The sequence below is a fragment of the Chironomus tepperi genome, unplaced genomic scaffold (assembly GCF_022539635.2).
Source record: "Chironomus tepperi strain 1889 unplaced genomic scaffold, CSIRO-AGI_Ctep_v1 contig_354, whole genome shotgun sequence".
In the NCBI taxonomy this organism is placed as follows: Eukaryota; Metazoa; Arthropoda; class Insecta; order Diptera; family Chironomidae; genus Chironomus; species Chironomus tepperi.
Window position 1 is genome coordinate 246,753 of NW_027226476.1, and position 22,887 is coordinate 269,639.

The 22,887-nt window shown below is 28.6% G+C and overlaps 2 protein-coding genes across 5 annotated transcripts; one reads left to right on the forward strand and one right to left on the reverse strand.

Annotated features, from left to right (window-relative positions):
* Window positions 1-5,917: 5,917 nt before the first annotated feature.
* dila (centrosomal protein dilatory) lies at window positions 5,918-19,906 on the forward strand. 2 transcript variants are annotated; one of them, XM_070645218.1, is made up of 8 exons: window positions 5,918-6,285; window positions 12,863-13,078; window positions 13,470-14,014; window positions 14,504-15,556; window positions 15,727-15,867; window positions 16,103-17,179; window positions 18,673-18,844; window positions 19,474-19,906. In XM_070645218.1, exons 3-8 carry the CDS (start codon window positions 13,533-13,535, stop codon window positions 19,726-19,728), a joined length of 3,180 nt encoding a protein of 1,059 aa, XP_070501319.1. In that variant the 5' UTR covers window positions 5,918-6,285; window positions 12,863-13,078; window positions 13,470-13,532; the 3' UTR covers window positions 19,729-19,906. The 2 variants fall into 2 exon arrangements, with proteins under 2 accessions (XP_070501319.1, XP_070501318.1); XM_070645217.1 differs by lacking the exon at window positions 5,918-6,285 and adding an exon at window positions 12,397-12,625.
* LOC139094250 (protein DR_1172) lies at window positions 7,504-11,493 on the reverse strand. Of its 3 annotated transcripts, none has more exons than XM_070645236.1 (5): window positions 11,448-11,493; window positions 9,716-9,814; window positions 8,438-8,665; window positions 8,022-8,377; window positions 7,504-7,960 (listed from the first exon to the last, which is right to left on the reverse strand). In XM_070645236.1, the coding sequence occupies exons 2-5, from the start codon at window positions 9,732-9,734 to the stop codon at window positions 7,868-7,870; spliced, it is 696 nt and encodes a 231-aa protein (XP_070501337.1). In that variant the 5' UTR covers window positions 9,735-9,814; window positions 11,448-11,493; the 3' UTR covers window positions 7,504-7,867. The 3 variants fall into 3 exon arrangements, with proteins under 3 accessions (XP_070501337.1, XP_070501336.1, XP_070501338.1); XM_070645235.1 differs by lacking the exon at window positions 11,448-11,493 and adding an exon at window positions 10,646-10,803; XM_070645237.1 differs by lacking the exon at window positions 11,448-11,493 and adding an exon at window positions 10,549-10,567.
* Window positions 19,907-22,887: the final 2,981 nt, after the last annotated feature.

The following is a 22,887-nucleotide window of genomic DNA, read 5'->3' on the forward strand; positions in this document are numbered from 1 at the left end:
TAAAGACATATCTGGCATGCTTCAAGGGGTGTAGGCTCAAAGGTAGAATATTTGTAAAGAAAGCCTTACAATAAAATTTTCCATTTTGTCCTCAAGTAATTCACCCTTAGGCAGAAATGCTATACTTTAAGAAAATGGCGTTAAGTTAAGGAATCATTGAATGAATATAACATTATCTTTTTCCTTTACTTACTTTTCAATTCAAGGTATAATGCTTAATAATTCAAGCATAAAATTTTTCTTCAATATTAAAAAATCGAAGAGTAATCAGTCGTGAAATTGGTTAGAAATTATAAAGAAACTTCAATTATAAATTATTTCATAAAGCACACCCTATAATACATATAATATATCCCATGTTTTTCGTTCTTGGATAGATTTTTTCTTGTAAAATACCTAAAACCTTTTCGTTATTTTTTTTAAATGTTCACTGTAATTTGTTATATTCACACCATTTTCAAGTAGCTCATGGCCTTAGCCCGAGAATTTTTATGGGACGGTGTTGGTGTGAATATATCCGCATTGGGTTTTTACCCGATACACTAGTTAGGAAAATAATTTTCAGAATGTAGATATTTTTAATACTTTCAAAATTTTATCCCGTTGAATTTAGTAATTCCAAAATTTAATCCCGTTGAATGGGATAATTATTTAGTACTTTCAAAATTTTATTTTTTGACTAATTTTAAGTTTTAAGCGATTCGTGTTTAATTTGAATTTCAATTCCTGAATCCTGAAATTGTACAAAATTTTTCAATAACAAAATCCAGAATATTGAAATTTTAAGCGTTATTAAAATGCCTTCTGTGAATTTGAATGTACAGTAAGGTTGAATGCATTTGAAAAATAATTATTTTACGAAGTAAACAAGAAAGTTAGAATCTAAAATAAATAAAATGAAATCATTCTAAATGAATGAATGAAAAAAAAGAAATCCTGGAAAAAATATTCAATCAAATCCGGCTCACGATTCTCTTGTGACTTTCTCTTTCCATTTTATATGATTTCATTTTTACAACACAAGAAGAAAAGTCCTGTGTAAGCATTCATTTCATTGTGAATTGTAAAATTCACAAAATTCAAGAATGCTTTGAGGAATTTACTCAAACTCGCTTTTAAAAAATCAATTATTATGATTAAATTCTTCTCTTTTCATTTCCTTTGCGTTTTTGCAATTTGATTATTGTCAAGCAAAAGTTAAAACTCGTTTGAAATAAACAAAAATATTTCCTTTAAATGCTATTCGCAGATTTTTATTTTTATTTCATGTGTGGGTGATCTTTTTATTCACATTTTAATTATATTCGACGAAAAATATAAAAGCATAATTATTTAACTGCTTTTTTGAGGTACATTACTCGTAAGATATAAAGCTTTTATTATTTTCATAAAAATAAAAGCTAACTAAAATGTCAAATGCTAGTATTGTTTTACTTCAAGCTGATTTAGGGAGTACTGAAATAAATAGCCTGAGTTTGATTTTGAACTTTTTTTAGCAATAGTATACTGATTTTTAATTACACATTTAGCCGATGGGACTGTGCAACAAAAACGTATTCAATAATGTCACATAAATTTGCATTGAAATTTTTTAATTTTTTGAACTTTTGTCATTTTCTGATTTTATTTTATTAATTTTATGAAAATTAATAATATATCCAAAAAGATTTTAATTACATGAATCCGTAATAGCATTTAATGAGCAATGTAAATTAATTACAAATAAATAAAATTAACCATAGTTTTCGCGAAATAATCAACCTTATTTTTTCACGATGTTTATCAATATCCACAATGATAATTAATTGTGTTAATTATTTTTAATTCAACTTTTTATCTAATCAGCTTTAACAGGTGTTTACCAGATGAGTATAATACTGAAAAAATCATGCTGAAAACGACATGTTTGCGTGTAGCAGAAGTAGAATAAACATAAATCGTGTTTACTGGTCTAATTTTATTTTTCTTTGTTGAACTTAATTTTACTAAATGATAATGTTAAAAGTTATGATAAAGCTGGGAAAAACTGATGAATTTATTAAAGTACCTATTATTACATAATAAGAATGGTAAGAAATTAGTGGAAACTAAGAGCACATTCGATGTTTACAACAAAAAAAAATTCTTTATTTGTTTTCTTGGAAAATTTATACTACGCAATTAATTGTTTGTTATTGTTTGTGATTTCTTCAATTCGTATATCTTCATAATTGATTTTGTTGCAAGGTGTAGACAAAATATATCCTACATAATATTCTAATTAAAAATATAATAAGGTAAATTTATATTAGATTAGGCATTTTATCTCTTAGATTTGATGTTTATAGTATAGTGCCTTGTTCATTACGTGAATCATCAGCACCAAAAGTTCAAATGAAATTTATCCGAAACGCAATATTTTGCACAAGGCATGTTATTGCTATTCAAATTGTGTTATAAGCTAAAAATATTATTTAGCATCAGCGCATGCATATCAAACAGTAAATAAATTCATTATCTCCATTGATAATTCAAGTTCTAGTCCGGTCATGTTCAATGCTTTAACTTTTGATTCATATTTTGCTTTAAAGTGAACACAAAGTTTGTTCAAAATCGATCGATGATTTGCTATTTAAAGTAATTAAAAATCTATTTTGAGCATCAGAAAATCATTAAACTAATTGCTTTCAATTAGGTATAACAAAAAATTTTGAATTTTTAAGTGATTTTTCCAAATGAAAAGAAATGATGTAATGCATACTTAAACTGTTTAAAAAATTAGGAATATATATTAGTTTTTGTCTAGAAAAATATTTCTATATGATAAAAAATCTTGTCTATACCAAATAAATTAATGAAAAATGGAAATTGATGAGAATTCCTTTATCAATCAAGAGAAATAAATGTCAAAATTATTTCTTTTCAACCTCCAATTCAGTGAATCAGAAATTATTTAGGGAAAGAAAGCTAAAATTTAGAAAAAAAACATAATTTTATAACTGCAAAGACAAGGTAATAGACTTAGAACGAGGGTCTTCCTTTTTTGAAAAGGAAAACTTTTCAATATTTTAATTTATTTCAATACCCATCTTTTCATAAATTTATTTTGAGTGAATTAGCTTAATATGGCAATCTCAATTCGAATTAAATTTATTTGAAAGAGACATAGAATCAAACACAATGAGCGAAAGTGGGATAAATTGAATTAAAATATGAATGAAAATTAATTTAGGGTTTCATTGAATTAATTTTCATAAGAGATCGCGTTTTATATGTCTCCCCATTTTCACTCTTTTTTGCTTCTCTCTTTTATAATATTTAACATTCAGTAGAGGTTTCTGTGAGGTTATAAGTTTTAAATGGTGTTTTCCAATTGTAATTTAATTTTGATTTTAGACATTTGCATAAAAACTTTTATTCAAATTTCAATCTCAGTGGATTCGACTTAAAATAAAAAAAAACTCCATCTAATTAAGAAAGGAAATACAGAATCTAATGACATTTGAGACGAAAGGACAGATTATTATTAATTATAATTAAGTTAGATGTGAGTCTTAAGAAAAACGAATTAATTTTAATTTTAAAGGACATAATTTTTAGTAAAATATTCTGATTTTTTTACGACCAATTGAACGACTCTGCCGGATGCTGCAGACTTTATGAAATTAAGGTTCAAATAATTTACTCACTTCTTATTTATTTCATCCTCGTGGCATTTGTTTGGAAAAAATTCATTTCCATTTAGAAAGTAATTTTTTTGCAATAAGCTTATGTCATTAGTATAACAGCCATAATGGGGAAATGTGATTCTATTTTTACACCATTGTTAAAAGCTAATTCTAATTTTTTACAATCTCATTATTTCTATGAGTAATATAAGATTGGGAATATCTGATCATCATTTCATGCTTAAGTGATTATGATAATAAATGACTTATTCAAATTTTGTAAGAGTCAAAATCCCCAAAAGCACAACCTGACAATTTTCATCAAAATTATGCTTCTTTTTTGCGTATTCTTTGGAGACCATTTTCTTTCCTCCTGTGTATTTTTAACCAAATGCAGAAAGTTTGCTTAAAGAAAAACCTAATTAAGGAAAAGAAATTAATTAAAAAAGTTAATGGATTTCTCTAAGCATATTTTTTATACAATTAAACTGAATCTATGTAATGACCTTCAATATGAATTATTTTTAAAGAGGGATTGTGCACTTACGCATAGCGAAAAATTCCATTTAAAACCCCCCTCACCTCTTTGTCACAAATTCTCTATGGAAAAAAATCAACATTTCCACTTCTAAATTTAGCTATTGCCAATAGCTTGAAAATTTCTAATATAGGTCAAATATGCAAAAATTCAGAAAAAGAAATTTCGACCCCAAAATATCAATTCATACCTGATTCACATAAATTTCATCATGACAACAATTACACGTGGATAAAATTTCATCAACATAAAACAAAATAGCATAATATTTATTGATAGACCATATCAGTAATTCTAACCGCCTACCGACTGTGAATATTATGATTGCCAACCCACATTAACCCCTATTGACCAATTCAATTGGATACAATATTGTTGTCAATAAATTAATTTTTATTCCAAGCGAGGAAATTTATTTTATTCATGTTGAATGCACGGATGTCGATGAAAAGTCATTTAATGAGATTTCGGTCAACATAAAAAATAATTTTCAACCGTTAGCATAACATAATGAAATTGTCTGCAAGCTATCTCATTATAAAACTATCAAAACTAAAGATTATTTGAAACTGATATTCTCTCTTTAACTTTTTGCACGGAAAGTTGAAATAATGGTTAAAAGTTTGAGAGTTGATAGTTCTTCTTACTTTTATATTCCTGAAATATCAGAAATAACTTTCTTTTGACATAGCTCCTGAATGAAAATAGCATGATTTTTATAACGAATTTACTGTAGGGAATTGAAAACAAAATAATGATAATGCTTGGCTGAGAAGGGAATGGATTTGAAAGTTTTTAAAGCATTGAACTTTTCATTTCCTTTCTCAATTTGACAACTGTCTTCCTGTCATAAAAGTGTCTATTCTTTCAAAATCAATTTATTTCTCTTTTATATCCCTTCCTTTTATCACAGCCCTCAAGTAATTTTCATTTTCCATTACACTAAGTCGTGAAACAATAAAGCTTCTCTTATTTTATGATTGAGTGCTAAGGTTGTATTGTTCGAAAGCTTAGTTTTGTGTTTATAAGTAGAACTTAGTATTCAGTCGATTAAAAATGAATTGGCTTTAACATCTGTCACAAATGATAAGCACAGCATTTTCTAATTACCTTAGAATTCTACATATATAAATTTACTTATTTTTAATTAAAGTTTTTAATCAAAATTATTGATGAAAAAATTAAAAATTACTAGAACTTTATATTTTATGTACACTATTGACTAAATTAGCCAATATTTTATAATATTTTCTTCAATTTTATATATATTTCAATAATTTTATTTATAACGATTGTAATTTAAATCATTTTCGACATTATTTTCGATGTTTTTAAGTAGCTTGCCCCTCGATCCAACATTTTATCGTTCTTTCAAATCAAACTCTTTAACCTGTCGGACGGGGAATTAATAATATGCCATTAAAAGTGAGATATCATACATTTTTTACAATTATACACTAATTAACATACATAAATTCACTTAAAGGTGTTTAAATCCGACCCCACAAGTGCATACATCATTCAAACAAAACTTATACAAAAAAAGGAAAAATAGAACACAAATTATAAAAAGGACAACAAAGTATTTAACACGAAAACAGGCATTTTTACAAAGTGTCTTGAAGATAAAATAATTATAATAAATTAACAAAAAATTACAAATTACATCCAGGAAAATTGTCATAACCATAAAAGTGAATTAATAAGTGTGTGCAAATAGTCAAGTAATAAAAGTAGTGAATAGTCGCGATGTAATCCGAGTTAAAATAGTTAATTATAGTACAATCAGTTTTTTCGGACAATCAGACAAAAACACGAACATGCAATGTTAAAATTTCAGTAAAAACGAAAAGTCGCGAGTGAAAAAGTGAAAAAGTCAAAATAATTAAAATATTGGACTATGAATCAATACAAACACAAAGACATCAGCAGAAATCATCACTAATAAGTCAGGAAACAAAATTGGCACAGATAAGTCAATAAATTAAACATTGAGAACATCCAGATGAGTCACAAACATCCAGTAAGGAAAAAGCACGAGGATAAAAATCACACAAGGACGAAAACACAGACATGGAAACATGAGATGCAGTAAATAAGGTAAGACATTAATATATAGTTCCTAAAAAGTGATGAAATGTAGTCATAATTGATATTAATGATAAATTGTGAGACATGAAATTGTTACACAAAAAAGACAGAAAATTCAAATTTTAAAAGACAGTTGGAATTGTCAAAAGATTTACACAGAAACATTTTTATGAGAGTTGTTAAATGTAAAAAATGATAAAAAACCTCCAAAAAAATTAGCAAGTAGGGGTTCTCAGATTTAAATAAAATCATTTCAAAATAAAAATGCTTCACAAATTAAAATATAAATGAACTATAAGAAATTAAATTATGAGAATTAAAGATAAATTATGACTGTTACAGTGAATATAATAAATACAATTAAAAATAAATATAGAAGATGCCAATGCATACATAATTTAAACAAATAAAAGCGTGTAAAAATAAATAAAATATAATTATGTGATAGGTATTATTACCAAAAAAATAGAAATTAAATTTTAGTTTAAATTTATTTACAAAATGATCCAGCTTTTGTGAAATATGTTTTACTAATACCTGAATTGAATATCCTTAAATAATTTAATTTAATTGATCATGATTAACATGGATGATCAACATCCAGCAGTGTCAAATAATCCAGAAGATATTTCTGAGATCACTAAATTCAGCCATTTTGATTACTTTTTGCAAAATATGCATTCAGTCATTCGATATACTCGATAGTCATTATTTATTAATGCTTCCATTCCGTTGCTGTATTAGCTTTTATTTCAATTAATAAATATGCTTTAAATAATTTCAGAGCATATGCTTTCGTGCCATAATCATAATAATCTTCAATTGTCTGTTCATAATGTTGTGTATATTTTAGTTCTTGTGAACTAATTTCAGCAAACTATTTCATGATATTATAAAATACAAAAATTTACAATAGTCGTTGGAATAAATAAACTTACTTCATTTTGATGTTATGCCTGCTGAGACCGTTTCTTAGTTGATGCTCAATGATGTTGCTTAGTTTTAAATTTTCAATGACAGTTAATAGTATCCATTGAGTTATTATGTTACTAAGCATTTAAAAGTGGTTTTCAATGATTTAACCGTATTTTCTGAACAATGATTGAATTTATTGTAACCGCTAAAAGATTCAAATTATGAAATTCCGATGATTATAAAAAAATTTAAAAATCACCTGGAAAAAATGATATGTTTAAAAAATATGCGAATTAAAAAAATTATGTTACATCAATATTTTCGGAGCTTTTGAAAGCTTTATTTTATTTAAATTTTAAATAAATTGTTTTGCATGTAAGCATACAAATTTTTTTAAATATATATTCGTCAAAAAATTAATTAACAAATTTATAAGATCTCATAATTTGATCTTTGCATTCTTTTTCGAACAAATGAGTATATAAAAAATGACAAGATTAATAATCTTAAGAACTAATAAAAAATGTGGTAAAAAGAAATAAGATGAACAGAATGCCGTTAATTTTGGTTTTTGAATAGTATTTAATTTCTATAGGGAGGCGAATATCTGTGCGGATTTAGAGATTCTGTGAAACTGTAACTGCAAAAATAAAGCACTTTGTGAAATATTTCAAATTTATTTATTTCCACCGAGATTTAATTTTCCGAGCAAATTTGATGCTTCTCCCATGGCACCTTGTTGGACTTTATTGATACTCTCAGTGATATTCTGTAAAAAAAAAAAATAATAGATATCAGAATTTGCATTAATTTAAATTTTGAATATTTACATGTGTGAACTCTTGACGCTTTGCATCAGCATATTTATTAGCTTCTAAAATTTTGTCATCTACAGCTTTGCTGGCAACTTTCATCTTTTCATCAATAGTCTTTTCAACTGTTCTTAGTTGATCATCTACAGCTGTTTCAGCTGCCTTAATGCCTTGATCAATAGCTGTAGTTGCTCCTGTTTTAAGAAGGTCAGCTTGTGCTGTAGATTCTTCTTTAACTTGATCTACTTTTTTAATTGTTTCTTCGACTGCCTCGTCTTTTGCTTTGCTGATATCATCAGTAACCTTATTAGCTGCTTGATTAGCTTGAACAATTTGTGATTCAATTGAATCTTCGATATCTTTCAAACCTTCATCTGAACGCAAGAAAAAAGATTTTAATAGAAAGATTGTTCAAAAAAAATTCATCAATTTACCAGTTTTCTTTTGAACATCATCCTTGGTATCAGCAGCATCTTTCTTAACACCAGCGATTAAACTTGAAGCACCAGAAGTAGCACCTGAAACAGCGTCAGATGTCTTCTGAACTTGCTCTTCAGCCAATTTCTTTGCTTTGTCAACTTTTTCTGTTGCAATATCACCTGCTTCCTTCTTTTTTCTTTCAAAAAGGCTAGTGGCTTTATCGCCGAAATTTTTTAATGAAGCTAAAAAATTTAAATTGAAAAATTGCATTAATGATACTTTGATGTAATTAACGACATGTAGAAAAACGGGAATGTAATTATTTTGCGACTTAATCAAAAGCCACACGTACTTACAAGAAGATTTTTCTATTAATATATAAAGTCATAAAAAATTCCATTGTGGGCATGGGAAAATAATTAGTTTGAGGAATAGTAAACATTAATAATCGAAAGTATTGATGGAATTTTTACAAAAATAGATGTATCTTTTAAGAATTTTAGTTAATATTGGTTAATTTTTTTTGTTTTGTTAATTAACACATGATATCACGCTTCGAACAAATGGCAGAAGCTAAATTTGTCAAGGCAACACGATCTGTCACAATAAAATGTGGTGAGAAAATATGATAAGTTACTGAGTCACGTAGAAATAAGATGACTAAAGAGCATTTTATTGGACATTAGTCATAATCAGGATATTAATCGATTGAATTTAGAAAAATCTTCATTTTTGATTAATGACGAATTACGAACCTGAGGTTCGTGATATTTCAAAGATAGATACTATTGCTTCATACGATAAATAAAGGCAGGATGTTGTGGGTTATTCAATTGTTTCTAATTCATTAAATTAAATATTATTAGCTGAATTTTTAATTCTATTTCTTAGAATTCTGATATAATCTGAGGACTAAGGACATTTTTAATCTACATGATTACGAAATTCAAAACTTCCATATCCTGTCAGCCACCTAAAACATGAACCTAACATCATACTTCCCATAAGAAGAATGCGTTAGAAAAATGACGTAAGAAATGACTTCACATATGACAATTTATTCTTCTTGTTCTTGAGACAAGCTAGTTTGAATATTTTTTTCTCGCACACTGTATTGAATCATTCACCTCTTCATAGTTTTTATCGACCACATAGTCAAATAAACATAAAACGCAAAAATGTGCCTTGTTTGCTGTAGTTTTTTTATGGTAGACATTTAAAATTAAAACTGATGAGGCTTCCAAAAAACATCCATTTTTAATATAATTTTAATAAATAACTTGATCAAGTACCTGTGAATCCACTGAACATTTTTAATAACTTTTTGGTGTATAATTAGAAATCTTTAGAGAACAAATGCTATCAGGAATTTATAATTTGGGTGTTCCTTTCTGCAAAAAATAAATGAAGAAATAAATGGATCAATAGTATTATATACACTTGATTTTCTGATGAGTATTAATGACTATCCATTAATTACATTTTCTATTTTTTTCGGTTTAGCACAATTCAGATAAAAACTCATTGCTTTTTATTATGACTGGATGGTATGGGATGTTTGTTGCTGTTGTTATTTATAGAATGGAATGTGTCATTTCTTGTAAATATTTACCAAATACAGATGAAGTATTTAAAATGTTTAGAATGAGTTGAGAAGTCTGAGCGTTTATTAAAACGTAAAAACAAGCCTATACTCTTCATTAGTTTGAAATAATATTTTTGGTGTGCTGAAGCATTGAAAATCGAAATCAGTATCGTCAGAAACAATGTAAAAACTTGAATTTTAAAGAATCTTCACAAATGCGCATTGATCACTTAAAAATGAAAATTTTGTATATTTTTTAATTCCCTAAGATAAAAGAAGAAAATTTTTCTCTCATCTTCGAAGTAAATAAAATTTTTGTTGTTTCTTTATATTTTGCATACACGAGTTTGTGCTTATGACATAATAAAAATAAAAATGGAAATCTCACGAAAATCATTGATTTATACTGCGCAGCATTTTCAAACTTAGTCAACCAATTCTGCTGTATAATTAAAAAAAATTAAAACACTGGCAAACTCATACATAGAAAAAAAATCATACTGAAGTAAATGAAGACTGCGAAATTATGGAAAAACTAACCGTTGAATTTAGTGTGCAGATTTCTAAAAATAATTCTGCTGACCTTCAACTTTTAAACAAAAAAAAATATGATTTCACTCGATTGGAATGCACTTACAAAAACTGGAGTTAAAGAAACTGGAATAATTATAGATGTGCTTGGGATCTGATTATACTTTAAAAATAAATTGATGAAATAATAACAAGATTAATAGCTGAGATAATTTAATTACAACACAAGCCTTCACCGTTCAAAAATCGAAAACTGAATGATTCTCTGTTGCTTTATTCTCGAATTTCGAGCCGGGTCTCACATACATAAAAACTCATACTCACTTACATTTTATTTTGTTTTTGTTCGTGAGAGAATAACTCTTAAGATATGTTTTAAAAAATTTAATTCGCATTTGATTCTCGAATAAGGAGTGCTTGAAGGATATTTGCAGGACTAATAAAAACGAGGACAAATCAATACTATGAAAAGTTCATACAATGTGGCCGAGTTTTTCTGGCGTCGAGTTACTCTTTTATGCGGTATATAGTTGAAAGCTTCTCTTCAAGGTCAGTTGAATTGTAAACAACCCATACATACACTACATTAGTGGAAATTTTTTATTTTATTCTTACTACTCATAACAAAATATGTTCAATAATCAGCAGACGATTTAATTAAAATTTTAATTGTCGATTGCTAATTGGTTAGCTTTATGATTTTATTATTGAATTTAAAATTTTTTGTGGGTATGTGGATATCAATTATAAAAATTAATACAATTATTAAATTTTTTACAGAACCAATTACAAAAATATTTTTATTCAAATTCAATATTTTAATTAAGCTACAGCTTGATGACTCATTTCAATTCAAATTTATCACGCATTCCACAGCTGATAGATTAAAAATTTTATAGAACACTTACTTTGTCCAAGAATTTCTATGTCAGAAAGGTTAACTTGCACAATTGAAAATATTACATTAACTACTAGTTTCTATTTGTCTATGAAGAATATTTTCCCTCATACAGCGTTTTTTATGGGTTCTATTTTAAACAAAGACGATAGGTTTTGTATTTTACTGACACCTTTTGGATATTTTATGAAACTTTTTGGAAGGCATTTATTGAACTTTATGTTTTTAGCAGAGACTCAATTTTCTCTTCAATTAAAAGTTTTTACGGTATTTAGGAACAGTAAATAATAGTTCTAAATGAAATATACACAAAATGTTTGGTCAATCATTAGCAAAGGTAGAATAATGTATGAAATAGTCGCAATTTGATTTTAGCGACGCGGAAATATCAGCATAAAAATTGAAATATTATATTAACTAAAGCTTTTCGACGGTAGTAAATTAGACACCTAGAAGGTTTTTCACCGATCTCACAAGTCAAAAATTTTGAAAAAATTCATCCATAGAATTGACCTTTAGTGCCATCTTTTGGACGTTTTGTGAAGCTTTGAAAAGACTTTTTTAAGCTTTGTAGATTCAAATTTTTGAGCAGTATTGAAAATGTCCTTGATGTTTAATTGCAAAATCATTCGATTTTTTAGTTACCTTTTTAATCTTTAGGTCATAAAAATATTGTGAAATATTTTTTAGAAATTTTTCATCCGAAACCCCTTAACAAACAAAATTGCATCAAGCATTCCGTTCTAATTTCAACTTAAACCTTTTTCACGGTTGCTATGAAAACTTATTGTATTTGTTTTGAATTATTTGTAGCTTGTTTATTTTCACAATTGAAGAAATTTATTATTGCGTTACCGGTCGTCGGTCAGTGTAGCACAAGATTAAAAATTTTAATTTTTGAAATGTGATAAGAGAAAAGAATTGCATTCAGAATGTCTTTTGAGATAAAAAGACAATAGACAAAGAAAATATAATTTTAATTAAAACAACGTTCAGTAAAAGAAGAAAAATTGAAAAAATGTACCCCAAGTTAATATAAAAGATCTAGTATGGACTAGTAATAATCAAGTAACCTTTGTCATTTTGTTAATTTTTACACAAAGAGAAATAAAAACGCAAAAATAAAGGAGAAAAAAAAAATACAGAGAAATTTTTATTCTGTGAGTTATGGAATTAGTTGGGTCACAGGTAAGCAAAAACATGATTTTTAGTTCAATGACTTTTTGCGACGACAAAAAAAGTTGTTTTAAATAGAACTTTTGCCAATCCACATCATGTAGTAAGCTGATAAAAGGTCAACTATGAGTTGATTTTATATAAAAAAAAAAAGCATTCAAATATTAAATGGTTAATCTTTGTCTATAATTCTTCATATTGCCAGAGAAAAATATATATTTATTTTCATTTTGTGTTGTGGTCACATAGATTAGCTTAGCAACGCGTGAAAAAATACAAGCAGCACCAATTTATTACCCACCCGTTTACACACATCGACCCGCTTCCGCTTCATTGAGTTTCCATCGAAATCGGTTAATATCACGTAACAATAGTATTTTGTATCAAAATCGACGTCCATTGTCGGCAGACAGTCAATTTAATAATTCAAAAAGAAATTCTAGTGTGAAATTTAATTTTGGAAATGTAAGTTACTTTATGCTTATCTGCACTTTCCATTTTTATTTTATTTTTTTTTCTCATGCTGCCATTTTTTGTTGTTAAAATATAATACATCTCATAAATTTATTTTCATCTCTTTGCTCTCAAGAGTGTGCCAATCAAAGATCAAGTATTCTATGAGCTTTTTGTGCTTCTCCTTAACTTTATAGTCCATTTATACCAAATTTAAAGTTAAGTTAGTCAACCAAAAAAAAGAGGAACAAAATGGTTAAACCATAAACTTAGCTAAATGGTAATACCGATTGGCACACTCTGAAAGACTCCTTTGTTACATTACATATTTTTTCTTTCGCACAACTGAACACTCATGACAAATGCGAATGCCGTTTATAATGTCATCCTTCTTCTCATACAGAAAAATCGTAGGAAAGCAAATTCATCGTCAAATATTTTCAACTTGCTAATTGATGAGCAATCAATGACGTCGAAATATTGGACAGCAGAAGAAAACAAAGGATTAATGGTGAATTGTAACAACGAAATGAAATTAAATGAACAATCCCAAAAGGAGAACGATACAATGAGTTACAGTGAAAGTATTGAAGAGAATGTTGTGACCGTAAAGGCTAACAATATGTCGGAAAATGAGAACAAAGATGCAAATCATCATGATGCATCAAAATCATTTGAAATGTACAGATCGTCTCATATAAAGCAACGTCCAGATTCATTAAAATTATCCTTTACGTATGGCAGCTCAACCGATCTCGGAAAATCTGTTTTCAGTAATAGCAATGTCAATCAAACTAAATCCCTGTCAGTTGATGGAAACAAGAGCCATCATGGTGGCAAAAAGTCGACGTCTTACGACTTATGGGTTAACGAAAATGCTTCAAAAGTTGTGAATGTTAGTGATGGTGAATGCAAAAAGTTAGATTTGCCAGGACGTGTGTCATTCAGGTATGTTAAAGAGCATCTTATGAGATTTTTTTTTTCTTTATTTACCTTCCCTACTTTCTGTATATATCCTTTATAAGAACATGACTGATGCCAAATACTTATAAGAGATAAAATAAAGTTTGCAAAATATTCCTAAACGTTTGCTTTTGCTAAACAAATTGACAAAAAACGGACAGTTAGAAAAACTTGAGTATACATCTATTCTTAACTTAATATCACAAATAAAGTGATATGGCAAAAGGCAAATGATTAAAGAAAATACATCAACAAAATTAATCACGAAAAATTTCTTTTTTTCCATCTCTTTTTCCGGATTTCCGTGTAATCATCATCATCATCATCGTCTTCCCTTCAACACAAAACACGTAAAAAAATCTCATATATTTATTTTTTGGTGTTCCGTGGATGTTCTACACACCGACAATAACAACAACAAAAAAATATCATATTCACGCCAAATTTTTAAAAAATGGAAATGCTCGAGTGCAGCACAAATGATGTATATGAGATAGATTATAGTGATACGGAATCAAGTCAGACAAGTGGCAATGTTGAGAAATTAAATAAATCATTAGACGAACAGCAAATTCAACAAAACCATCGTCATCATCAAGAGGATGATAAAGTAACTTCGTTTTCTAATACCAAACGATATGTAAAAGAACATTATATGGAAAGTAATTCCGATAATGAGCTCGATGAGCTTGATTATCGATATCGTAAGGAAAATGAGAAATCGTTTAAATTAAATCAAATCATAGACGATTACAAAACAGAAGTTGCTACTATTAATCATCGAATGACAGATAAAGCAACAACAGTAAGCACAGCAGCAACACAATTGAATAATTTACGAAACAAGCAACAAATAATAGACAGTAATGGCAATAAATTAAATCAATCAATGAATCCAGTAATTAAAAAATATTTAAAGGCTAAAGAACAAGAGATTGGAACATCTAATGAAAATTACAACAATTCAGTTTCAAATAATCGGAAAATTAATGATCTTTCAAAGAAATCTAAGAATTTAAAGGATTTAACGAAGCCAACCAAACATTCGAATACATTTGGAAAAGCATCGAGTGCAACAACTGGTCACAATAGAACGAGTAATGGTGATAAAATGAAAAAACCACCAAAATCGCCATCGACTGGATTATATGGACATCAGCAGAGGCAAGATTCAACATTAGATGAGTTTCAAATTGAAAAAGTGGTCAGTTGGATGTCCGTAAATGAGGACAATTTCTCTGAGCTTGATTTTAACATTATTGGTGGCGGAAGTGGAATTGGAACGTGTCACATAAATGACAATAATAAAGAAGTTGAAAAGGGCAAAGATGAATCCACATATCAAGAGATTGTGAGCTTTATAAAGGAGATTGAACATGATAGAAAGGATACAGAGGACTTTAAGGCACTCAAAACTGATGTAGAATTTAAGTTGAACACAATTTTAAACTCAATGGCATCCCCTGAAAATGAAATGTCAATAACTGAGTGCACAGATACCGTTGAGAATGCAAATATCAAGCTCAAGTGAGTTTTATTATGCTTGTTTTACGCATTTTGGTGTCACAAATTTTTTCGTCTGTTAAACTTGATTCTCATTTTTTTTATCTAATTTAACTTTTATATCCAAATCAGTTCTCATCGCAACCATCCTTTAAACATTTCTTATTCTTTTCATCTAATTTTTTTCTTCGTAGAGAAATTTTCTCATACTTGGATAAAGTTGACTCGACATGTGACAAAGCATTGATAGAGATGAAGGGCAATAACCTCGTAGAACGAGAAAATGTAGAGCTTGAATTCGCATTGGAGCCTGATGTGATTGAAGATGTTCCCAAGTGAGTTTTTATGAGAGGGAAATAAATTAATTTTTATAAATTTTTTACGAGAATGCTTTATGTGATTTTTCATATACCTACATATTGGTCCTATCAATTGTTATAAACTGATTGATGGTTTAATTTGACTTAGAGAAATATTTAAAATATAAATATTACAATTTGAAAACGTTGCATATTGTATTAAAAATATTCAATTTTCTATTTCACGATCCCCTCCTCATTCGTTTAATAGAATATCGGATCTTCTCATGTTGCCAAATCATCAATTGGCTCGTCGCATTGTAAAACTTTCGTTGCGTGCGAATGAACTTTCTAATGCGATTCAATTGAGCAAAGAGCATGTGGGAAATGTTAGAAATGATAAAGCAAAAGCATTACGCTTGGAAAAATTGAATGGACAGAATCGCTTGAAGGAACAAAAGAAGCATTACGAGGAAATAGTGGCACGACATCAAACCTTCATTGAACAATTGATTAAGGACAAGGGATCATTATGCGAGAAAGTATCACAAATCACAAGACGCTTGGATAGTCAAAATCAAGCGTGGGAGCATCGACTGAAGACAGAAATTGAGAAAGTTAAAGAACAAACGTTGGCGGGTGAAAAGATTCGTCGTGAGAAGTGGGTTCGTGATAATACCAAGAAAATAAAAGAACTGACAGTGAAGGGTTTGGAGATGGAAATTAATAAAATGTCATCGAATCACAAACAAGAAATTGATGCAATAAAACGACAACATCAACTTGACGTCATGAAAGCGATTGAAGAGACAAAAGAGAAATATGAAAAGTCAGAAAAAGCAATTCGTGAGTCTTATGCTGAAGAGCGTGAACTTGCAATTGAACGTGAACGTCGTGCGATAAAAGAACGTTTCGAGAAGCAATTGGATGACGAGAGAAAATCGGCAGAGCAACAGCGTATAAGAATGATTCATGATTTTGAGATGGAGAAAGAGCGCTTATATAGTGAGATTCGCGAAAAGGAACATCAATTTGAAATGAAAAAGGATGAATTGATAAATGAACGAATTGAAATGTTGGAGGATGCAAAGGAGTCATATGATGAGAAATTCAAACAACGGGAGTCGAAACATCAAATGGAGTTAAATAAAATCCAAGAGCAATACGAGACGGATTTTAAAATATGGAAGCGGGAATTTGAAAATAAAATGAAATTGCGCGAATCCGAAAAAGAAAATTTAATACGTGAACAGAATCGACTGGAGCGGGATAGACAAATTGATGCGATTATTTCAAAAATGGATATGGAATCGACTAAGAATCAGCAGGATTATGAAGGCAAATTAAAGTGAGTACTCTGGGAATGAGATGGGTGGTTTCAACTTCAATTTCGTGCATGTATATGCTCATATTATCATTCATTGCCTTTTAAAATGATCTCATTTATTGTACTTATATATAATCTCCCTATTTCTATTTTATTATTTTTTCTTCTCTCGCCGTTGTTTCTTTCACTCAAATTTTTTTTTTCAAGTATGATGAAGGAAAAAAATAATGTTCAGGAATTCTGTATTTTTTCTATTCGATTTAATATCAATATGCGAAAAAATCGAAAAAGTTTTTTTTATATAACCATTAAAAGCGCATTTTCTTCTACATGAATGAATAATTACTTTATAAAGTTGTCAAAATCCACCAGTCAACTGTTGTAAGTCTATTACAATAAATGATATATGATTTCCTTAAATACTTTTTTCGGAAAGCTTTCATGCTATTCACAAAAAACATGCAAAATGGAAATTGATGATTGTCTTTTGAATTTTCTGTCGCCTCAGCACTGACATTAAGAAAATTTGCAACACCCAGTCGACAGCAAGTGCTGCAAACTCATAACAATAATGCAATTGTTGCTTTCTTTGTCACTTCTGTATAGAAGTACAATTTATTTGTAAAAACTGGAAAATTTTACCCCTTTCCGATCAAATAAACCATAAAAAAATGTTTTCTTAAAACAATATAAATTCAATATTGAAACACGCAATATTCAATCATTAAAATAGACTTAAAAAAAGATTATTTGGCAAGCTTAAAGCATAAATTAATTTATTGAAATCTCATGAATTCTTATCATTTTAATCTTGCTTAATTTTGAACTATACGATAAATATTGATTTTAAGGAACCTTTAGTTTGTCTGATTGATTATCATCGTAAGTGTCCTTGATCAAGATTAGACTAAGTATTAATGGAGTAATATGATTATCAAATGACAGTAACATTGATCTGAATTTTCAGATAGGAGCTACTCACAGACTTTCAAAATTTAATTATGAGCACTTAGTCTTTCTGCCTCCTTAGAATTTCAAATGTCTTCTTTTCTTAGAAAAATACATTTTAATTGTACCAAATGGATTTAGCAATCGAAAATAATAAAAATTAACGATGGCAATTAAAATCCCCTTAATATCAATGTCTCGCAAATTATATATTCTTAATCTAAACTTAATAATATCATCAGATGCTCATAGGCCATCGATTTTTGTTACGTACTGTCATAGAGACAAAATGTTTTTATTTTAAATAAGAATCTCGATTATTGCTATAAACTTTATAGCTTATATATGAATTTATAAATAAAAAGGTCTTCTCAATTTCTAGCTGTGATATGGAATTTTTCAATTTTTTTTCCGAATTACATCACGACTTTATTAAACTGTGTTATATTTTTTTTTTTTCAAACAATCTTTGTTCTCCCTTGCACAAGAGTGAATTTAAACAACAGCGAAAAAGAAAGAATTAAATTTATATGTATGAAACTTAATATTTATTTTTCATTTGACAGTCGAATGAAAGAAAAATACGAGCATGAAATTAGAGAAGTGGAAAATTCTGAAAAGGTATTAAAGGACAAATATATTGAAACACGAACACGACTAGCTGAGAGCGAAGCAAATACACAAAATCTTAAAGCAATGGTTACACAAATGGAGCTTCAATTGAATCACTTGACAAAGGTATGAATATCAATTGCATAAAATCGTTTTACATTTTTTTTAATACAGCGGAAGCAAAAAAAAAAAGTGGCGGAAAGTCTTGTGAAATGTAGTCAAGTATTATACTCTCGTATATGCATAGATATTTATTTTTCAATAGAACCAGCTGCATGACAGCGAGAAATTGTCATATATTCATATAAAAAGCGATGATTTTAATATATTAAGCACCAGTTTCATACAGAAAAATGTGTCGGGGTTGACATTTTGTAAGAAAGTTGTCTTAAGCTTACTCTTGAATATATTATATTTTTATAATTTTAGTTCGATGGTCTAGAAATTTTAATTATAAAGCTATCGACCCCATAAAAATATTTTTCTGAGTCCTAATTCAAATTCCTTTACAAATTAATTTATCATATAATTTTTACCCAAGAAAGGAGCATCTTTAATACAGTTCTACAAAGGGAAATTTAATTAAAAATTCCAACATACTTTCGCATCAGTAGAAATGCGCTGCTATTCATGTCCTTCATTCCAATACACTTTAGATTATTCTCATCATTTTTATTATATCCTCATTTTTTTCTTACATTATTTCCTATTTTACTCAACATACACACACGTATACAATGTTGAATGGGAAAAAGTTATGTGAAAAGTATACAGCTGAAAAGGATAACTTAAAAGAAGAGGCCCGCAGTGAAATCAAAACAGAATTGCAAACTATCAACAAAGAGCATGAAATGGAAATACAGCGAATTTATTCTCGAGTGCAACAGGCTATACAGAAAAAGGATGCCACTTTAGAGGTACTTCAAAAGGAAAATGCAGCAATGCGAGAACGGAATTTGAAAATGGATGCCATAATCAGGCAACAGAGGAAGGATTATTGTACTAAATGATGTTTCCTCAGCGACATTTGGCAATAGTCGAGAATGAAAAGGAAAGAAAGTATATTTTTATGTCATTTTTCGTTGAATGCCATTTTTAATGTGAGATCTGTGCTGTATATATTTGTGCTTCAGTGAATGTGGTGTGTATGTTTGAATTACAACAAACTTCGCTGTTCATAATCATATAAAAGAGTTTTTTTTTGTGTCATTCAAAGGAAATTCTTATGTCATTTATTTTTTATAGAGTTGGATGTTTTATTATAAATGAATAATTAGAGCAAAAACTGATTCAAATAAATTGAAGTATTTTCTATGAAACTCAAAGTTTCTATTTACATATCTGTTCATCAGAAAACCTTCTTTTTAAACCTTTTATTTCCATACAAGTTCACACAAGAAATTATTTACAGAAACCTTGTTCAGCGACCTTAAATTTTTCTTCTAACCTTACACACATCTACATGTGTACATTCACCTTTTCCTGCTGCTTTTCTAGAAATCACCTTCTTTCGAAAGAAGAAGTTATAAAAAATTTCAACACTTTTGTAGTACAATGGGGGCGAAGTAATTTAAAGATAAAGCAATTTATGCGATTTTACTCGGTTTGCCTGAGGCATTAAATTTACATTAAAATTATTTGTCGACCCTTTGTGAGTATGTGTATGAATATCAACGTATACATTTATTCCTGCGGACAGGAGAAGTCAAATTACTGATAACAAACGAAAGCACTTCGGTGTGTAGACATTCTCCGATTTACGTGACCTACCAAAAAAACACGAGTTGTGTTTTTGTGAATCAGCAAATTTTTATTTTTATTGAATGGAAGGAAGGAAAAAAATGTAAAAGACAGAGAGCAATTTTGACAGTATACCTACCGTACCTATCGTGAATTAGTGAAATGGATATATAACAATAAAAACATGAGAGTAAAGAAATGTTGATGGAAGAAAGTAGAAGTAATAGACATGCCAGTAAAAAATGACGCAGTTTCATGCTCACAAGTTGACAAATGAACTTTTCAGAATGAAATATACAAATGCCAGCTACAATAGAGAGGAAATGACATCTACATTCTGAAAAGTTAGAATTTAAGTACAGAAACAATCTTTAAAGAGAAAATTGTCAACGTCAGCAGAAAATGTACATGAAAGATATTGAGTACCGAACACTTTAGCAGTTATTAGAGGAAACATCGTGACATCTGAATTTTGCTATTAAATAAATTTATAGAATGTGCATAAAAATGTTAAAATTATCAATTTAGTTAATTAATTGAGACTATTAATAGAGAATTACACAATAATCACAATGATCCATCTAGAGTCTGCATAAAGTTCAAGCACTTGGCTTTCAACCCCAACATCTTCTATCCACTCGGGATTATATAAATATTCAATAGAGTCGAAAGCCTACAAAACTTTATCGAATATCATGATACATATCTAAATCTATACACAGGAGAAATGCAGGTAGACAAATTGATGTCAATAATCCAGGTACATTTTGGGATAAAACTCACCTTAAATGATTGTCCGATAATCTAAGGTTATTCAGTAAATGCTAAGCAGTGTACAATTTTTTTAAATCATTTGGGTTTAGTAATCAACTCGCGAGGGATGTCATTAAGGTTGAGGTCAGAGGATATAATAATAAGTTTCAAGTGGAAAATGGAGCAAAGAAGAAAATAATATTACAAAGTAAGACTTTATTCCATTCTTTTTATTTCATTTCATTCGCTTCATGGAAACTTTCATTCGCTCTTTCATTATGGAAATTCAAACAAAAGTGAACATTTTATTTATGCTATTTTATGCTCCTTATATTCTCATTTTACTCTTTTTTTTATTGTTGAAATACAGTCATTCAAAGGAATGCTTTCAAATTTGTAATCCATCAACTTGACGTCTTTAAATGACGTGTGTTTAGTACGTTCTGTGAATATCATATTATTATACATTTTCTGCTACATGTGAAATAAATAGCATGATATACACATGCACATTCATGTATAATTTTTCTCTTTTTTTTTTTAATTGAGCGCGCTTTTCATTTTATTTTTCCATTTGTTATAAATTGAAATGAAAGCAACATGCAATGGTATATCATTGAATATACATATGCACACATGTGGATGAATTGGGAGCGAATAATTCTTTAATGACCATTAACGCAATATATTGTATTAACGCCTGACATGAAACTTATTTTTCATTCATTTTCTGAGTTGAAGAATGAGTCACTAGTAATTGGGCTGTAAAAGAAGGCGAGCAATAAATTTGAAACAAAAGCAAAAGGATAAAGATTTTTAAATGGGAAACTTTCCATCTGCGATCTTTTATGAGATTTTCTATCTCAAGTATTTGGAGATATTTATGTTGTAACAAATTTTTTCCACAGAATTTAATATTTATTCTAGAAATTTAATGAAAATAATATAAAGCTTTTGACTTGAATGTTTGCCAAATAATTCAATGTGCTTTATTTTTAAGAATTTGACATATTGGCATATCGAGAATTACTATGTCAAAAATTCAAATATTGACATGACAAACATTCATTTGTTGAAGCTTGTTGTAAACTTCCTAAAGTAAAAGGTTTCAAATGTTTCATAGATATAAAATTTATCGTCAGCAAACAAATGAATTTTATGAATGAAGTGATGGAAATGTGCTACTGAAAAACAGACCCTTCATTGAGCTTGCCAATTTTAGAATCAAATGAGAACACAAAGAGAATAATTCGGAATAAATGTTACTTGAATTTCATTTAGTAAATATAGATTATGACCCTAAAATTAAGGGAAATCGAGGTGAAGTAGGAGTTATTTGAAATCGAATAAAAACCTTAAAAAAGTAAAATTGCTAGTAAAATAAAATAACTTTTCTTAAACAAAAGTATTAAGCCAAATCAACTTGTTGAATGTGATTAAAATTATATGGAAATCCATTTCAAAGAAAGATAAAAGTAACTTTGTGAAATCGATAAGTAATAACATTCCATTAAACTTATTGAAGTCATTATTCGATTGTACATTCCATTTTTATATCCATTTCAAATTGATTGGCCGAGTATACAATTCAGTAAATGTGCTTTTGAATACAAACTCAAAGTATCATGGGAAATATATTCCTACCTACTTATCTTCCTACCTATTGAATTTTTTTT

Coding starts and splice junctions, on each gene's coding strand:
- LOC139094250 (XM_070645236.1), bottom strand. Junction 8,378..8,437: donor TGATGTTCAAAAGAAAACTG/GTAAATTGATGA, acceptor TCTTGCGTTCAG/ATGAAGGTTTGAAAGATATC. Junction 7,961..8,021: donor AGCGTCAAGAGTTCACACAT/GTAAATATTCAA, acceptor TTTTTTTTACAG/AATATCACTGAGAGTATCAA.
- dila (XM_070645217.1), top strand. CDS start 12,605: ATGGAATTAGTTGGGTCACAG. Junction 13,079..13,469: donor TGAAATTTAATTTTGGAAAT/GTAAGTTACTTT, acceptor CTTCTCATACAG/AAAAATCGTAGGAAAGCAAA. Junction 14,015..14,503: donor CCAGGACGTGTGTCATTCAG/GTATGTTAAAGA, acceptor GCTCGAGTGCAG/CACAAATGATGTATATGAGA.